General features: G+C 34.7%; 1 protein-coding gene across 1 annotated transcript in view; it reads left to right on the top strand.

Annotated features, from left to right (window-relative positions):
* The window catches only part of LOC149086694 (ATP-binding cassette sub-family C member 1-like), a 50,971-nt gene that overhangs the window by 9,194 nt on the left and 27,312 nt on the right, over positions 1–14,465 (top strand). Inside the window, exons 4-10 of the mRNA XM_089231050.1 lie at positions 1,120–1,257; positions 2,979–3,095; positions 6,251–6,306; positions 7,126–7,236; positions 7,546–7,692; positions 10,005–10,179; positions 11,338–11,592. Coding sequence (XP_089087176.1) covers positions 1,120–1,257; positions 2,979–3,095; positions 6,251–6,306; positions 7,126–7,236; positions 7,546–7,692; positions 10,005–10,179; positions 11,338–11,592 — 999 coding nt within the window. The remainder of the gene's footprint in view (positions 1–1,119; positions 1,258–2,978; positions 3,096–6,250; positions 6,307–7,125; positions 7,237–7,545; positions 7,693–10,004; positions 10,180–11,337; positions 11,593–14,465) is intronic.

The raw sequence follows: 14,465 nt of genomic DNA, 5'->3' as shown, positions 1-14,465 counted from the left end.
AATTCAATCCAATAAGTCTCAGATGAGAGCATGGGAGGGTGTACTTTATAAGACTGGGGCCACGAGAAGAAAATATGGTCAAAAGGGGGCCGCGGGCTGATAAAAGTTGAGAAACACTGCTCTAGTGCACACACGTTGATTGGGTTGAGACACATGACCATGTATTTCTCTCATTCACCGGCAAGTGGCCGGAACAATTTTTTTGAGATTCTCGCTATAATTTCACATTTACACTCGTTTATCACTGCCAACTTTGGGTGTAGTGGCCATTTTTTCCGGAATCATTAAATGATATGTCTGTATCTGGGTCTATGAGACACAACCCGTGCAGTCACGCAACATTTTTGTTTTGAAGTTAATTGATATGGTTATTTTAAAATGAGTGTGAAAAATGAGATATGAAGGTTTTTTTATATTTTCATATTATAAGGTCTATTTCAAGTGCATTGAAAAAATTCATTTTATTGTTTTTGTCATTCAGTTTCTGCTTTAGTATGATGTTTTGAGTAATCCAGAACTATTAATTTCAAATTTACACTTAAAATGGTACAGAAATGGTTAATTTCGTTTCATGTTCATATTGTAGCTGAAATGTTGTAATAATAAGTGTATCAAAATACTGAAAATAGAGTGTTTAAATATTTTTTTATGTAATATATAATTCAGCATGGGTCTGTGAGACCCAACCTGTGCACTTACTGAACATGTACCGAGGTACAAATTTATACCTAACTGAAATGATCCTAGTATAGATATTTAGACCCAAATTAATTAATTACATTTTTTTTCCTTTTCAAAGGTCATTTTGACATTCAATAAACACAGATCAATCAATCAAAAAAAATTTTTCTGTTAGTTTTGGTTCAAGTGTGAAAAGAATACAGAATTCAATTGAAACATTAAAGTCGAATTGCCTTTAAACAGTTGAAAATTCAAATTTTAGCAAGTTTTTTTTATATGTAAGAATAAAAAAATATCAATTACTGGAAAGTAAAATTTTATCGTAGAAGGTGTGCAACATGCGCCAATGTGGCTTCTGCCTTAAGCTTATAAATATATTTTGATTATGTTGGAACTTGATATGTTTTGACTATGGCTTACTGTGAGAATTCATTCTAGGTACTTGTCCTTTCATTGATCATGGTTAATAAAAAGCGTGCCATAAAATCATCTACAGTATTAACATTATTTTGGCTACTCATGAGTGTGTGTGGCATTATCATCCATAGATCCACTTTCATTACCATTTTTCACGAGGTAAGAACATAGATTAGCATTGAACTATCAACTATTTCTATGACATTTATAAAATATATTGGTTATAGATGATGGCGCAGTTTTGTAATAGTCACAACTCTGATAAAACAGTAACCTCAGATTCTCTCAAGTTTAAATGCGCAAAAGAAGAAAAACACACACGCACACACAGTCAGATGGACTTGGAAGTGAATTAAAAAAAAATTCAGCGTACACTACAGTAAAATTTCTGATTACGAATAACTCTGTTCACTAGTATTTAGCAAGACTAGCAGAAATTTTTATGACACAAATTTTAACAAAATTTTACTCAATAAACGAGCAATGTCTAGAAACACGAGCAAAAATTTTGAAATGTTCAACAGATTTTGACCTGAAATAATAATGTCTCAGATTACATAAGTATGTATACCAAAGATTCCCAGGCTTTGAAAGACCAAATTATCATTAAAACTATCTTAAAATATATATATTGTATGCTTATTAATGAAAAATTTTTAACGTTCAGTGACCCTTATTCGACTTGGGTCCATTTGATAACCCTTTCGAACTTTTTTGCCACAAATGTGGGGTCGGTTTTTCTCACTGAAGCATTTTCTTTTGAACCCAGTCAGTTAAGCTCTGACAAAAGGATTGTGTTAGTTTTGAGTTAGAAATATGGTTAAATATGAACTTTGGGGCTTTCATCAGAGGGCAGCCCTTAAAATTGAATTTTCAGGGGATTTTTAAGATGGCTTTCACTGGAAAGTACTTCTGGAGAAAAATGGATTTGCTACATAAAATTTAGAGAAAAAATTTTGGAATAGTGTATGTGAATATATACTGTATATACCTGTGAATATAACGTGCATCACCCAGGCTGAAAAAATTTGAATGAAGTAAATTAATTCCTCACAAAAAAAAAGAAAAAAAAATTGAAAATTAAATAATAATAATAATAAAGTTTTGCTGACATTTATGTTTTTAATGCAACTTTTGCGCATCAAAAATTCAAAAACATTTTGAAAATTCCAAGAAATGAATCCTCGGATCTGAAAGGTTTAAGACGCTACTGACTGCAGTGATGGCGTATAGTATTCATAGCACAAGCCTGAGGAAAGATTGTCTCAAACTCTTCTTGTGTGTTAATTCAATCATGAATTCCAAAGTGACGCCCCTTGCTCTACTTGTATCATTCCAGAAAATATCGAGCCTTCAATATTAACAAAGAGGTAAAAATACAATAACAGTAAGCGAATTAACCTGCACTTTATCTCTGAAAAGCATTACAGCTGGTGTGAAGGAGACGGTTGTGGAACGAATCATGGAGTTTTCATTATTTCTTATGAGGAAGTTTATTTTGCTATACAAATAATTCGCATAACGAGCATGTTTACGGAACGAAATATTCTCGCCAGTCGAAACTTCTGAAGTTGTTCTTTATAAGATCATTATGGGGGAGACGCTAATGAGAGAACGTTGATTGAGGAAACCCTGGTGTCACAGATGGCAAAAGTTTGATAACAGTATTACCGGCTTAAAATGAATTTTTCATAATTAAGACCAATTTTTCTTTATGAAGACAAATCTTTCTTTACTGAAACTAAGTTTTCTCTTGAGAAATCAGGTGAACTTGAACGTGATAAGAATTTGATCACAAATAATTTTTCTTCCGATTATCAAAAATAGTGATTATTGCTTGATGTCATATGTTAATTTTTTTTTTTTGAATTTTTCTGCAGACTTACTCAGCTGAACAAGCTCCAAAAAATGTTATTGATGTGATATATTTTCCACTTATTTATGTGCAGTTCATTCTTTCATTATTCTCTGATGGTGTGACTCGAAAATTTACGGAGGTAGCTCATTGAATAATATTTGTTTTTTTTCCTATCTGTGTGTGTGTGTATTATGAGGGTTTCTTTCTCGTTGACAAATGACAATTGTTCTGGGAAACTTTTGAAAAATGTTTCCGGATGATTATCAAATACTTAGTATGCAGAAGAGTCTCTAAAAAAAGTTGTTTTATTTAAAAAAAAAATTGTCATAGGGAAAATTATTTTCGATGTAAATTGGCAAAAACGTTCTGGCATAAACCAATACAAATACAACGCCACAACAGGCAAAATGCCCAACGAGGTGGCTGATAAAAAGATGCCCATAAAAATATGGATGTCATATATTTCAAAAATACAGCAACCCAATTAAAAATGCAATTAACACAAATTATAAACAATATATACACATGATAAAATATTATACAACGCCCATAAAGAATACTTATGGTTGTCTTATTCTAAGTATGGATAGCTTCTCGATTTACCCCAACATGTCTATCGTATTTCTTTTTAAACGTGTCAATTGTGTTACAACTTACTACCTCCGGGGGTAAGCTATTCCATTTATTAACAACCCTATTAGAGAAGAATTCCCTGCGACACCATAACCGTGCATTGTCCTTCACCAATCGATACTGGTGTCCCCTTGTAAAAGCAGTCGATTGGCGGTGTACTAAAAGTTCATGGTCCATCCTGTCCATCCCATTGAAAATTTTGAACACTTCGATCATATCTCCTCGACACCTGCGTTCATCCAATGTAAACATATTCAAAAAATGAAGTCTTTCTTCATAACTGAAGCACTGTGTGCCAATAAGGACACGCGTAGCTCTTCTCTGCACCCCTTCAACCAAGTCTATGTCCCTCTGTAGGTATGGTCTCCAAAACCTTACAGCATACTCCAGTCCAGGACGAACTAAGCCTCGAAAAAGCGGAAGAATGACTTTAGGAGAACGCGAAGAGACCTTTTTGAAAATGAGACCAAGCATTCTATTCGATTTTTTGACCACCGCTGGACAATGTTCAGAAAACCTAAGTCGCTCGTCAATGAGAATTCCCAAATCGGTGACCCTAGTTGCATCCGGGATAGTGACACCATTCAACTCGTAAGAGAACCGTGTGTTGTTCGAACCAAAATGAGCGACCATGCACTTATCAACCCTAAACGTCATGCTCCATTCATTTGCCCATGCTGCAATCCTGTTATCCCTATCGCTTTCATTCCCGATTACCCCCATTAGCTTCACATCATCTGCGAATTTGCTAGTAATCCCATCGATATCCTGATCGAGTTTATCGATAAAAAGTGAAAAAACGTATGGGGCCAAGGACGCTTCCCTGAGGAACTCCACTTGTGACGTCTGTCCAACCAGAGAATTCCCCGTTCACCATAACTCGTTGCGATCTATCTCTTAACCACGATTCTATCCAATTCAGCAAGTTGCCCCCAATTCCAATCTTGTGTAAACCCTTCAAGAGTTTGCAATGTTGGACCCGATCGAATGCCTTCTGGAAATCAAGGTAACCAACGTCGAAATTTTTGCTCTTACCCAAAGCCTTAGTCACGTGATCATAGAAGCAAAGGAGGTTAGTTACACATGACTTCCCCTTCCTGAACCCATGCTGATTATGCGACAATACATTATTCTCGTCTATCCACTTCACAAACTGCCTTTCGATGACAATTTCCAAAATTTTCGAGAGGGAGCTCGTCAAACTCACTGGACGATAATTTGACACCGCTTCTCTACTACCCTTCTTAAATATCGGAACAACGTTAGCAAGTTTCCAATCTCTTGGGACGTTACCCTCAGCAACACTACTCCTGTATATCTGTGCGACTGGCCCCAAAAATTCATTAGCACATTCCCTGAGAACCCTGGGATAGATATCATCTGGTCCTGGTGCTTTGCTTGCACATACATGTCTTAGAAGATTTACGATCTCCAAGTCTTCTACTTGAATATCGTTGAAGGTTTTATTACCCCATGCAACACCCGTATATCGAATATTATTATCTCCATGAAAAACCGATGCGAAAAAGTCATTGAAAGCACTACACATGCCTACATTGCTCTCTACCCTAGAGCCTCCTATCGAGAGGGGGCCAACTGTTCCCTTACATCCATTATTGACGTATCGAAAAAATGATTTTGGGTCAGAGTCAATGTTATCTGCCAACCTAGATTCACCTTCCTTTTTACTATCCCTTATCACTTTCTTCAACAGTCTTCTTTTATCAGTAAGCAATTATAGGTCACCTCGTCCACTTTTATACTCTCTGAATGCTCTTTTCTTTTCAAGATAAAGGTTCCGCACGCTATCCGTGAACCATAGAGGGTGCGATGTACAAACACGCTTTTTTCGAACAAAGGGTATGACGTCGTGCAAAACAGAGGACAGCTTCGTACTAAATTCTTCCCATTTACTTACCACCCCTACTGATTCCAACCGGTCTTTGAAAACTTCCGCTAACCTTCTTCTCAAAACATCAAAGTTAGTTCTCCGAAAACAAGGAACCAGTCTTTTGTTATCAACCTTACCCGAGGAAAAGTTACAGTGAAATCTGACAATACGATGATCACTGGAAGAAAACTCTTTCCCCACCGAAACATGTTCAACTAGATCCTCAGAACTAGTAAGAACTAAATCCAAAATAGCAGTACCCCTAGTGGCTTCTGATACAAAAAATTCTCGAGCACCAACTTAAGAAAGTCTCTTTCATACTAATTTCCAGATGAAAGGTTCTCCCAATCAATACCTGGGTAATTGATGCTAAACTTTGTTACATGAAAGATTTATTGTATGGGAATTTTCGATAAAATACGCTACAGTAATATAAATGAGACGAAAATTGATTGAGATACAACACAATAGCTCAATTCATGGGAAGGAGATTTTCTGTCGATGCGTAGTTTGTTCCACATCACTGTCGTCATACATACAACTCCTTGAGCTGAGCTGAGATTTCAGTGTTCCTACACTGAAAAAAAAATGTTTCGAGAAGAAATAAGAACACCCCCCCCCTTTTCTGGAGAAAATTTTGCATAGCCCATTAACATGTAATAGGAAATTTTTCACGTTTTATATTTCATTCGTATTGGTTAACAAACATGCATTCAATATTGAAATAAAGTTAATCATATTTTAAAAAGATAACTTGTTTTTTATTGCAGGATCCATTTGAGGAGGCTCCTTTCTTTTCTTTCATCACATTACATTGGTTTAATTGGTAAGCATCTCTCACTTTCACTTCTACTTTGTTTTATAATATTTTTTATCTACGCCTAGTTAAAAAAGGCGGCAGCTGATACGTCTATATTTTTAGATATCGACATTCTAGATTTTTTTTCGTTCTCTTTGCCGTTGAAGCAAAATATGTTAACAATAATGTGATAAAAGAAAAAAGTAATTAATCCGCATGACCTAATGCATGGTTAATTTCATTGTATGTTCGAATGGAAATGAGACAGTTCATCATACAATGCTAAACATTGCTAACAAAGGTCGGCATTGTCAAATGTTTGTTAGCGGAACACCTTTTGGGTCTCTGACAGTGTCTTAACATGTCACATCTGTCACTCTCATCGATATACTGTATCCCCACTTGCAAGTCCACAAAGCAGTTTTCTTTGATCTAAAAATGTTGTATCCCATGTTTTGAGAACAATGATTTTTTTAAATATTAAATTATCTTTCTAATGTGTCCTTGTAGTTTTCATTAAATTCTTATTTTGTTTAAAAGTTTCGACTCTTATTGAACTTTTGGAGAGTGATTTTTCTTTGTTATATTATATTATTGAACCTGAGTGAAGAAATAAAACTAAAAATTTAATTTAATTTAAGTGAAAAAAGTACCTAGACAAGTTTGTATAGCCAATCCTACTTTGCCTGTGATGTACTGGAAATTGTAGCCAGACGATCTTTTTTTATACTTGGAGGAACAATGAAAATCACTACATGGCATTTCCTCTTATTTCCTTCAAGATGTAGAAAAAAAAAGAACGATTTATATCTATCTATTCAGACCTTAATTTGTGTTTCTTTCCAGTTATATTATTGCTGGTGCGAAGAAACTTTTGACCCTAACAGACTTTGTTCCTTTACCAAAGAGTCTTAGAGCTGAAAATGTATGGAAGCGATTCTTGAATTGCATGAAAAGGTAAATTTTTGTATTGTATATTTCCAGTATTTATATATAAACAAATATAGTGGCATATTATGCAGAAATATTCTGTGCTTTGGATTCAATTAATCAGTGTTGGAAATTAATCTAAAAGAGTAGGAGATATACATTTAGGTACATAGTTTTTAGCAAAATTCGCAAGCCTTTTTTACATAACTTGTTCCTACAATTCAAGAAAAATCTACTTTTGTGTAAATGTGTAACTATTTTTTTCCTAATTTTTAGTTGTTTCAAAGTTTGTTATCTGTAATATGGGTTTTATTTCATTTCCTTCTATTTTTTAAGGGGAAAAGAATCTAAGGAAGTAAAAGAGATTTCGGCCATCAGACTTTTGAACACTACAATCAGAGCTTCTTACTTAAATTTCACATATGCCGTGATTACTCACTTCATTAGTGTTGCTTTGACATTCACTCCCGCATTGTTGTTAGAGTATGTAAAACTTTATATTATTTTCTGAAGTGTTTAAATTTATTTTATTTGGCCTCTCACGCAATTTTATGGTTTTCCCAGTGTTTTGACTTTTGAGTGAATTATTATGCATCTATAGCAAAATATACTTGCACTATATAGCCTGATAACTTTTTCAACAAAACAGCCAAGATTTTACCGACCAAAATTCCTTGTCTTTCTGTAAAAATATCTGTTGTAAGCCAGACAATTCTGATTTTTATCTTTCATAAAAGTGACTATTTTAACCCCATTATGATAATTTTCTTTTACTATGTGTAGTTCTTATAGCATTGTCAATGCATTTGAAGAAAATCAGTCAATTGTTTTGTTTGAATCTGTTAGGCAAGCTTAACAATCAAGTCCTCACTTTCATCATTCACGTTGTTTTCTATTATCAAGAGATATTTATTAGTGAGCTCTGATAAATGGCAACTAGTAGGGCTCGGATTTCTGTCTTGGAATATTTCGCTATTTTTACGTTACAGCATATTTTCAAAATTTTAAGGCATAATTTTCATATTTCATGATTTTCGATAAAAAGTAAATTTTTCTCTCGCTATTCCAACCCCGCTTCAGACTGGTTTTTGCGGTTCCCGACTCTGACGAAAGGTCTAGTATGGGCTAGTATGCGCTAAAAATGGAACGTTGTTGTTGATTGGTAAAAAATCCTGCAATTCCGGTTTTTCAACTAATCAGCAGTGACATTGAATTGTTAGAGCACAAAAATACTAGCTCTTCAATGACACTGGTGTGTGTGGCTGTAAATAGATTAATAATCTGAATCGGTGTCGGAAATTTTTATTTAAAAAAAACAACTATTTATTTATTTTTAATTTTGTGCTTTTCTAAAGCTAAATGCACTACTTGGCTATTCACGTTTACCTTCAGATGGCAGTACATTAATTTTGAATTTTTAAGGAAAAACGCGCTCAAAAGGGAAATTTTTGAGGGAAATTTTGGTTTGATGAGAGATCAGTTTATAAAACGAAGAATTTCTGTTCATACAATAAGTAATGGTTCAAAATAGTTTAGATAGCATCAATACTTCTTATCATCATATTATTCTGCTAAAACTAATGTTATTTAAGATAGGAATGAACAATTTTTATGTATGTGTTGTTAAAATATGTTATTAAAATATGCATGTTTTTCGTTTTATGGGCATATTTATAGTTTTTAAGAGAATAAATGCATATTTTATAGGGCATTTTTTAGAGCATAAAAATCCTAACCTAGTAATTAGACATTATCATCACGTGCGGCTCCCACATCAAATGATTTGGCTCTCAAAATGGACAGATTTTGTAATTTTAACTACTGTCGTTCAATTTTCACCCTAATTTTCGGAATTAAATTTTTCTCCAAGTCAGATATTACACATTGTATATGTGTGTGTGATGTTTTAAATCAGTATTTCCCAAAGAGGGCAATATCGACCCTGTGTGGGAGATAGAATGGTCCAGGACGGGTGTGATATACTCTATGGGTTTAGTATTGGACCCTATGGGAGGGCTAGTGTTGGGGGCGGGGCAATGGAACAAAAAGTTTAGGAATAATGTGTTCATAAACAATTTTGAAATCGTGTCGTAGGCAATTTGTTTCACTTTGAGGGAGAAACTGTGAATGTTCTAGTTCTCGATGGAAAAAGGTCTTAAAATTGCCTTTGAACTGACCTCTGCAAGCATGAGTTTGCAGCCCATTAACCATTTTACAGTTAGTCGCAAAAGTTAGTCTAACGTTTTATATTTTAGTCTAAAATGTACCACAAGAAAGAAAAAAATGTTCTCTCCCCCCATTTTTTTTTAATCATCAGAAAGCAATTCATACTGAAGCCGTAAGATTTTTGGACTGATGGAAGAGAGCAGCTTAAATTTGAAATCTCTGCTTGCGTTATCACCCAGCAAGATAGTGATATAATCATGGGATTGTGTTATGGATACCACATGATGCAACCAGTAGTATCTTAATAATGGGTCCACAGGGCCCAAAGTTGAATGGGGTTTGGAATTAAACAAGAGCCAGGCCCAAAAATTATTGAAGGTTTTCTTGAATATACTATTTAAGTACAGTATATATATTTTCTTAAATTCATATGTATATATAGCTTTTTATTAAAGTAATAAAAGTTGTATCCCTCAACTAGAGTCGTTATGCAGGGGTTTTTTGTAAGCTTAATACTGATATTGTGAGACTTCATGGTCAAAATTTATTATTTTATTTTGGTTTCTCTTGCGAAATACTTATAAAATCATGTTATTCGTAATCCAAGGTTTCAATGTATTATATTTCAGTCTTCTCATTACGTACTTATCCGGAACGGAATATGTGTGGAGAGGCTTCTTCTATGCAAGCCTGTTGTTCATTTCACAAGAATTAGGAGAGTCTGCAAGTGCTATTAGCTCTTTTTATAGTGGGGCCTTTGCTGTGCAAACAAAGTCCGCTCTTTCTTCTTCTGTCTACAGAAAAGTACGTTTTTGAATGAAAAAAAAAAAAATGTCTGGAATTGCAAAATCTCCATGTTTTATTAATGTCATATAGAAAAACTTATATATTTTATCATATTTTTTTATATTTTATATAAAATTGAATCGTAATGTTAAAAACAAAACAAGACAGAACAGAAAACACAACCTTAGTTCACATTTCACTTGCCCTACTTCTTTAACGTAGAGAACAAAATGTCTGATAGCCCTCGTGTGCAGAAAATGACCGTGGTGCGACAAAAATTATCAAATAATCAAATGTGTGTCTGGCATGGGCTGAATATATTCGTAGTAGACTGAAATACTCATATAGACCACAAATGTTTTTAATTGACATTAGAATCCAGCAGTAGATTGAAATTGGGTGACGACGATGATGATTGATAGTTTTTTAAAATTCAATATTGATTTTTTTAATGTATTCAATGAAAAATAATTTCCATGTGTTAGAAATTTATATGCTTTTAGATGTACACTTTATAGTACCCATTTACTTGTACCAGATTGCGGAAGAATGGGGGGGGGGGGGGTTAGTGAATATAAACCTGTTTGGCAACTTTTTCCCCTCACAGGGAAAAGAAAGGAGGGAGAAAAGATTTACACCACATTTGGAGGATTATGGATTTCATGCCCCTTTCCCATAATCCTTTGCTTCTTCTTTCCCTATTTCTGAGTGAAAAATACCAAATTTTTATTACTCATGTGAACGGGGCTTAAAAGTTGCAAAAAAATATTAATATATTGTACCCCCTGACTGATGCCAGAAGCATGAATGTGCTAGTTTTCATTTTTTGGGTTTATCAGCTGATTGGATCCCTTTACTATTTAAGTTTTTCCACAAACTCAAATGTTTGACCCCCCCCCCCCTAAAATGCATGCTTCGAAGCACTTTAGGAAAATGAGGCTCTTAGAGTAACATGGGTAGAATAAACATTCAAACATCATTTCCCACGTTTTGGAAATCTGCACATTCATGCTTCTGACATGAGGAGACGATATGTAATGAGAAACTACATTTCTCATTTTAGCGTTTGAAATCAAATACTTAGGTTGAGATATGATATCAAATGAACTAAAGATATTTCGTTTTAGGAAATAAAACATTTTAAATTTTTTTTAAAGTTGATTGTTGTCTTTACAGTCCCTGAAGCTTTCCAGTACTTCAAGAAAAGGTTTTACCTGTGGAGAGATAGTCAACATTCTATCCGTAGACCTACAAAAAATAGAAATTTTCTGCTCCTACTTTCCTTTTACATTCGGATCTCCTGTTAGAATAACAGTCACTCTGTTCCTGTTGTGGCAATATCTTGGACCAGCTTGCCTAGCTGGAGTTTTTCTGATTTGTGTGCTCCTAGTTCTGAATACAGTTGTTATAAGAAAATCAGCAAGAATTCAAGTGAGCGATAGAAATCAATATTCAATTTTCTCTCTAAAGGTTTTGTGTAATATTCATACATTCAAGTATTTCATAATGTATCACATACAGCCGAACCCCGTTATATCCCCCCCCTCTACTCAATGTCGCGAGAAACTCGCTTAGCGCTAGAAATTTTCATTGAACAAATCTCCCACTTCTAGACTTCAAATGTGTTAGGGGCGAAGTAGCCCAAGTCGATAAGATACTCGCCTAAAGTACCAAAGGATGTTTAGAGGTGTCGCGAATTCGATACCTGGTTCGTTCGTCCTTGTCCGAACCTTTTCTGACACAGGAGTACAACAGAAACGGCGACATGACCACGGAAAATTTGCTACTGCAGAGAGTCCCACATCGAGGGACACCAACTTCTCGGTGAGTATTGAAAAGGCTGCAATTCGGAATCGGCACTAAATTGTAGGTCGCGGTCTAATTAGCCCTCGTGTGCAGAAAATTACCATGGTGCAACAAAAATGATTAAATGTGTTAAGCGGTTTTCTACCTTTTAACATGGTAAAAAACTTTCTTTTATGTATAAATATTATTAAAAATATTTACCCATTGATTTATTTCAATTTTTTCCACATATATTTGATTGTGGACGCTATTCTATGCTAGTACAATATTTTACATATCTCCTGATAAAATTGCACGAAAAATGAACTAAAAGGATGGATTACCATCGCACATAGTCCTCGTGAACATCATTTTTAGGTATTTCTAACAAAGGATCCACAAATATAGAAGAGTCGAATTTTTTAATCTCTTTATATATATATATATATATATATATATATATATTTAAATATTAATTAATTAATTTTATTAATTTCAATTTTATTAATATGTTAGACGAATGATAACAATACATTAGGTTAGTGAAAACCACCAAGGAGACACCAAGGTCCCATACTGGTTGTTACAATGAAGTTAATTCAATAACATTTAATTATTATACAGTGTAAAATAAAGAGTCACTATGTAGTGATTTTTGAGATTGAAAACAAAAGAATTATGAAAAAACATCAAAATAGAAAGGGGGGGGGGGAATGCGATTACACAAACATATATAATACAAAAAATACAAATGTATATAAATAATGCAATAATGCAACGGTCACAGGGGGGGGGTGCTTTAGTGATTATGAAAAAAACTATAAATCAACATACAATTATGTATGAATTGGACTGGTAGAGCAGTTGAGAGCAAGGGTATTTTAATGAATAATTCGGAGGTGAAAAGACAGTAACACACACGCAACAGGGAGTGATTGAGAATCGGAGGATGAAATCAGAAATAATTTTCAATATTGAAAATTTGTAGCAAGTGTTTTTTGAGGTTTTTTCTGAAAATTGAAAATGAGGGGGACTGTATGAGATCATTTGGAAGGCTATTAAAAAATTGAGGAATGAGAAAGCTACAATGTTTTCTGAGGATAGTTTTATGAACTAAAGGCATTGAGTAAATAAAATTGCGTCTATTAGATGTTCTTGACGAGTTCAGAGGTAAAGAGAATTGGTTTTTTTAATTATAAGTATGGATCGGTGAAAGTATAGATGTCTTAAAGGAAGGATGTTTAATTGAAGAAAAAGTTCATTTGTTGGAGTGTTGTAATTACTTACCAAAATCCTAATAACTTTTTTTTGTAAAGAAATAATGGGTGCAATATTGGTGCAATATTTATATGCTTTCCCACTATAGATACGTGACTATTTTGTTTAAGCTCTGTCTCTCCCAATTGCAAAGATTCCACTGTCACTGCTAGATTGATTCCGAACTGCTGAACAAATTGTGCTAAAATTACTTTCCAGAATAGTGTTAGAGTCCATATAGCCATGGTATTGAGCATTTAATACAATGCAAAGAGAGAAGTTTTTCTGAGCCTAAAACATAACTAGTAAAGACTTTTTTCCCTGGATATTACGCCGAGTCCTACTTTAGAAAGAAAAGTTAGTTGTGTCTCCAACGGGAATCGAACCTGGGATACCCTGCAAACCAGGCAAGCACACTCACTAATAGACGAGACACACAACTTTCTATATCTTATAATATGCAGTTAGTAGTTTGAAAATTTTACTCATTTTAAAGTTCTGTCTGGCGTATTGGTTGCCCGGATCGCCCCAGGGTTGATTTTCGCAGGAGGCAACCAACTTTTCTTTTGAAAACTGGTCCGGCATAATATCCAGAAAGTCTTTTCCCAAGAAATGATATAATAATTGAAAATTTAAATTGTTTCGCGAGTCTGCTGACTTGTTTTTGGAATATGAAATTCTATACGAAAATGTTTCGGAAAACCAACTGTTGGGAGACCAGTGAGAAATCAATTTCAGTACTGCAGTCTATTCATTCGATAGTATTGGAAAAAAATTTATCTGAAAGGCAATTATATAATGCAGATAAAGCCTGGTGCTCCCCGAAGTTTAGTAGACTCTCGATAATCCGGCCGTACGTTAATCTGGCCTATCCAGTAACTCGGCATTTTTAGGCGGGTTTCCTTAGAGTACGGAAAAGGGAAAACATGTTAATGCAGGGGTTCTCAAACGTTTTCCATCCACGGCGCCCCTGTTTCCTATTCAATGCTTATCCGCGAGTTCCACGGCTTCCCAGAGCTGTTTAACAGAGAATATTTTCGAAAAACCTTTGTCAGGGTGACCGTTCCGCGGCGCCTCTGACAAAGGTTGGAGGCGCACCAGAGTGCCGCGGCGCTCAGTTTGAGAACCCCTGTGTTAATGTATGTCTGCGCAGAAGTTTTTTTTTTTATTTAAATGGGCTTTTTCAAATGGCTTCCTGTAATCCGGCGACTTTGATAATTCGGCACACCCTGGTCTGATATATGCCGGATTAGCGAGAGCCT

Source organism: Pholcus phalangioides, unplaced genomic scaffold (genome assembly GCF_987345545.1).
Source record: "Pholcus phalangioides strain wild (caught in Gottingen) unplaced genomic scaffold, Ppha-v1.0 ptg000004l_1, whole genome shotgun sequence".
NCBI lineage: Eukaryota > Metazoa > Arthropoda > Arachnida > Araneae > Pholcidae > Pholcus > Pholcus phalangioides.
Note: the sequence above shows the minus strand (reverse complement) of the source record. Positions and strands in the feature narration are given on the sequence as shown.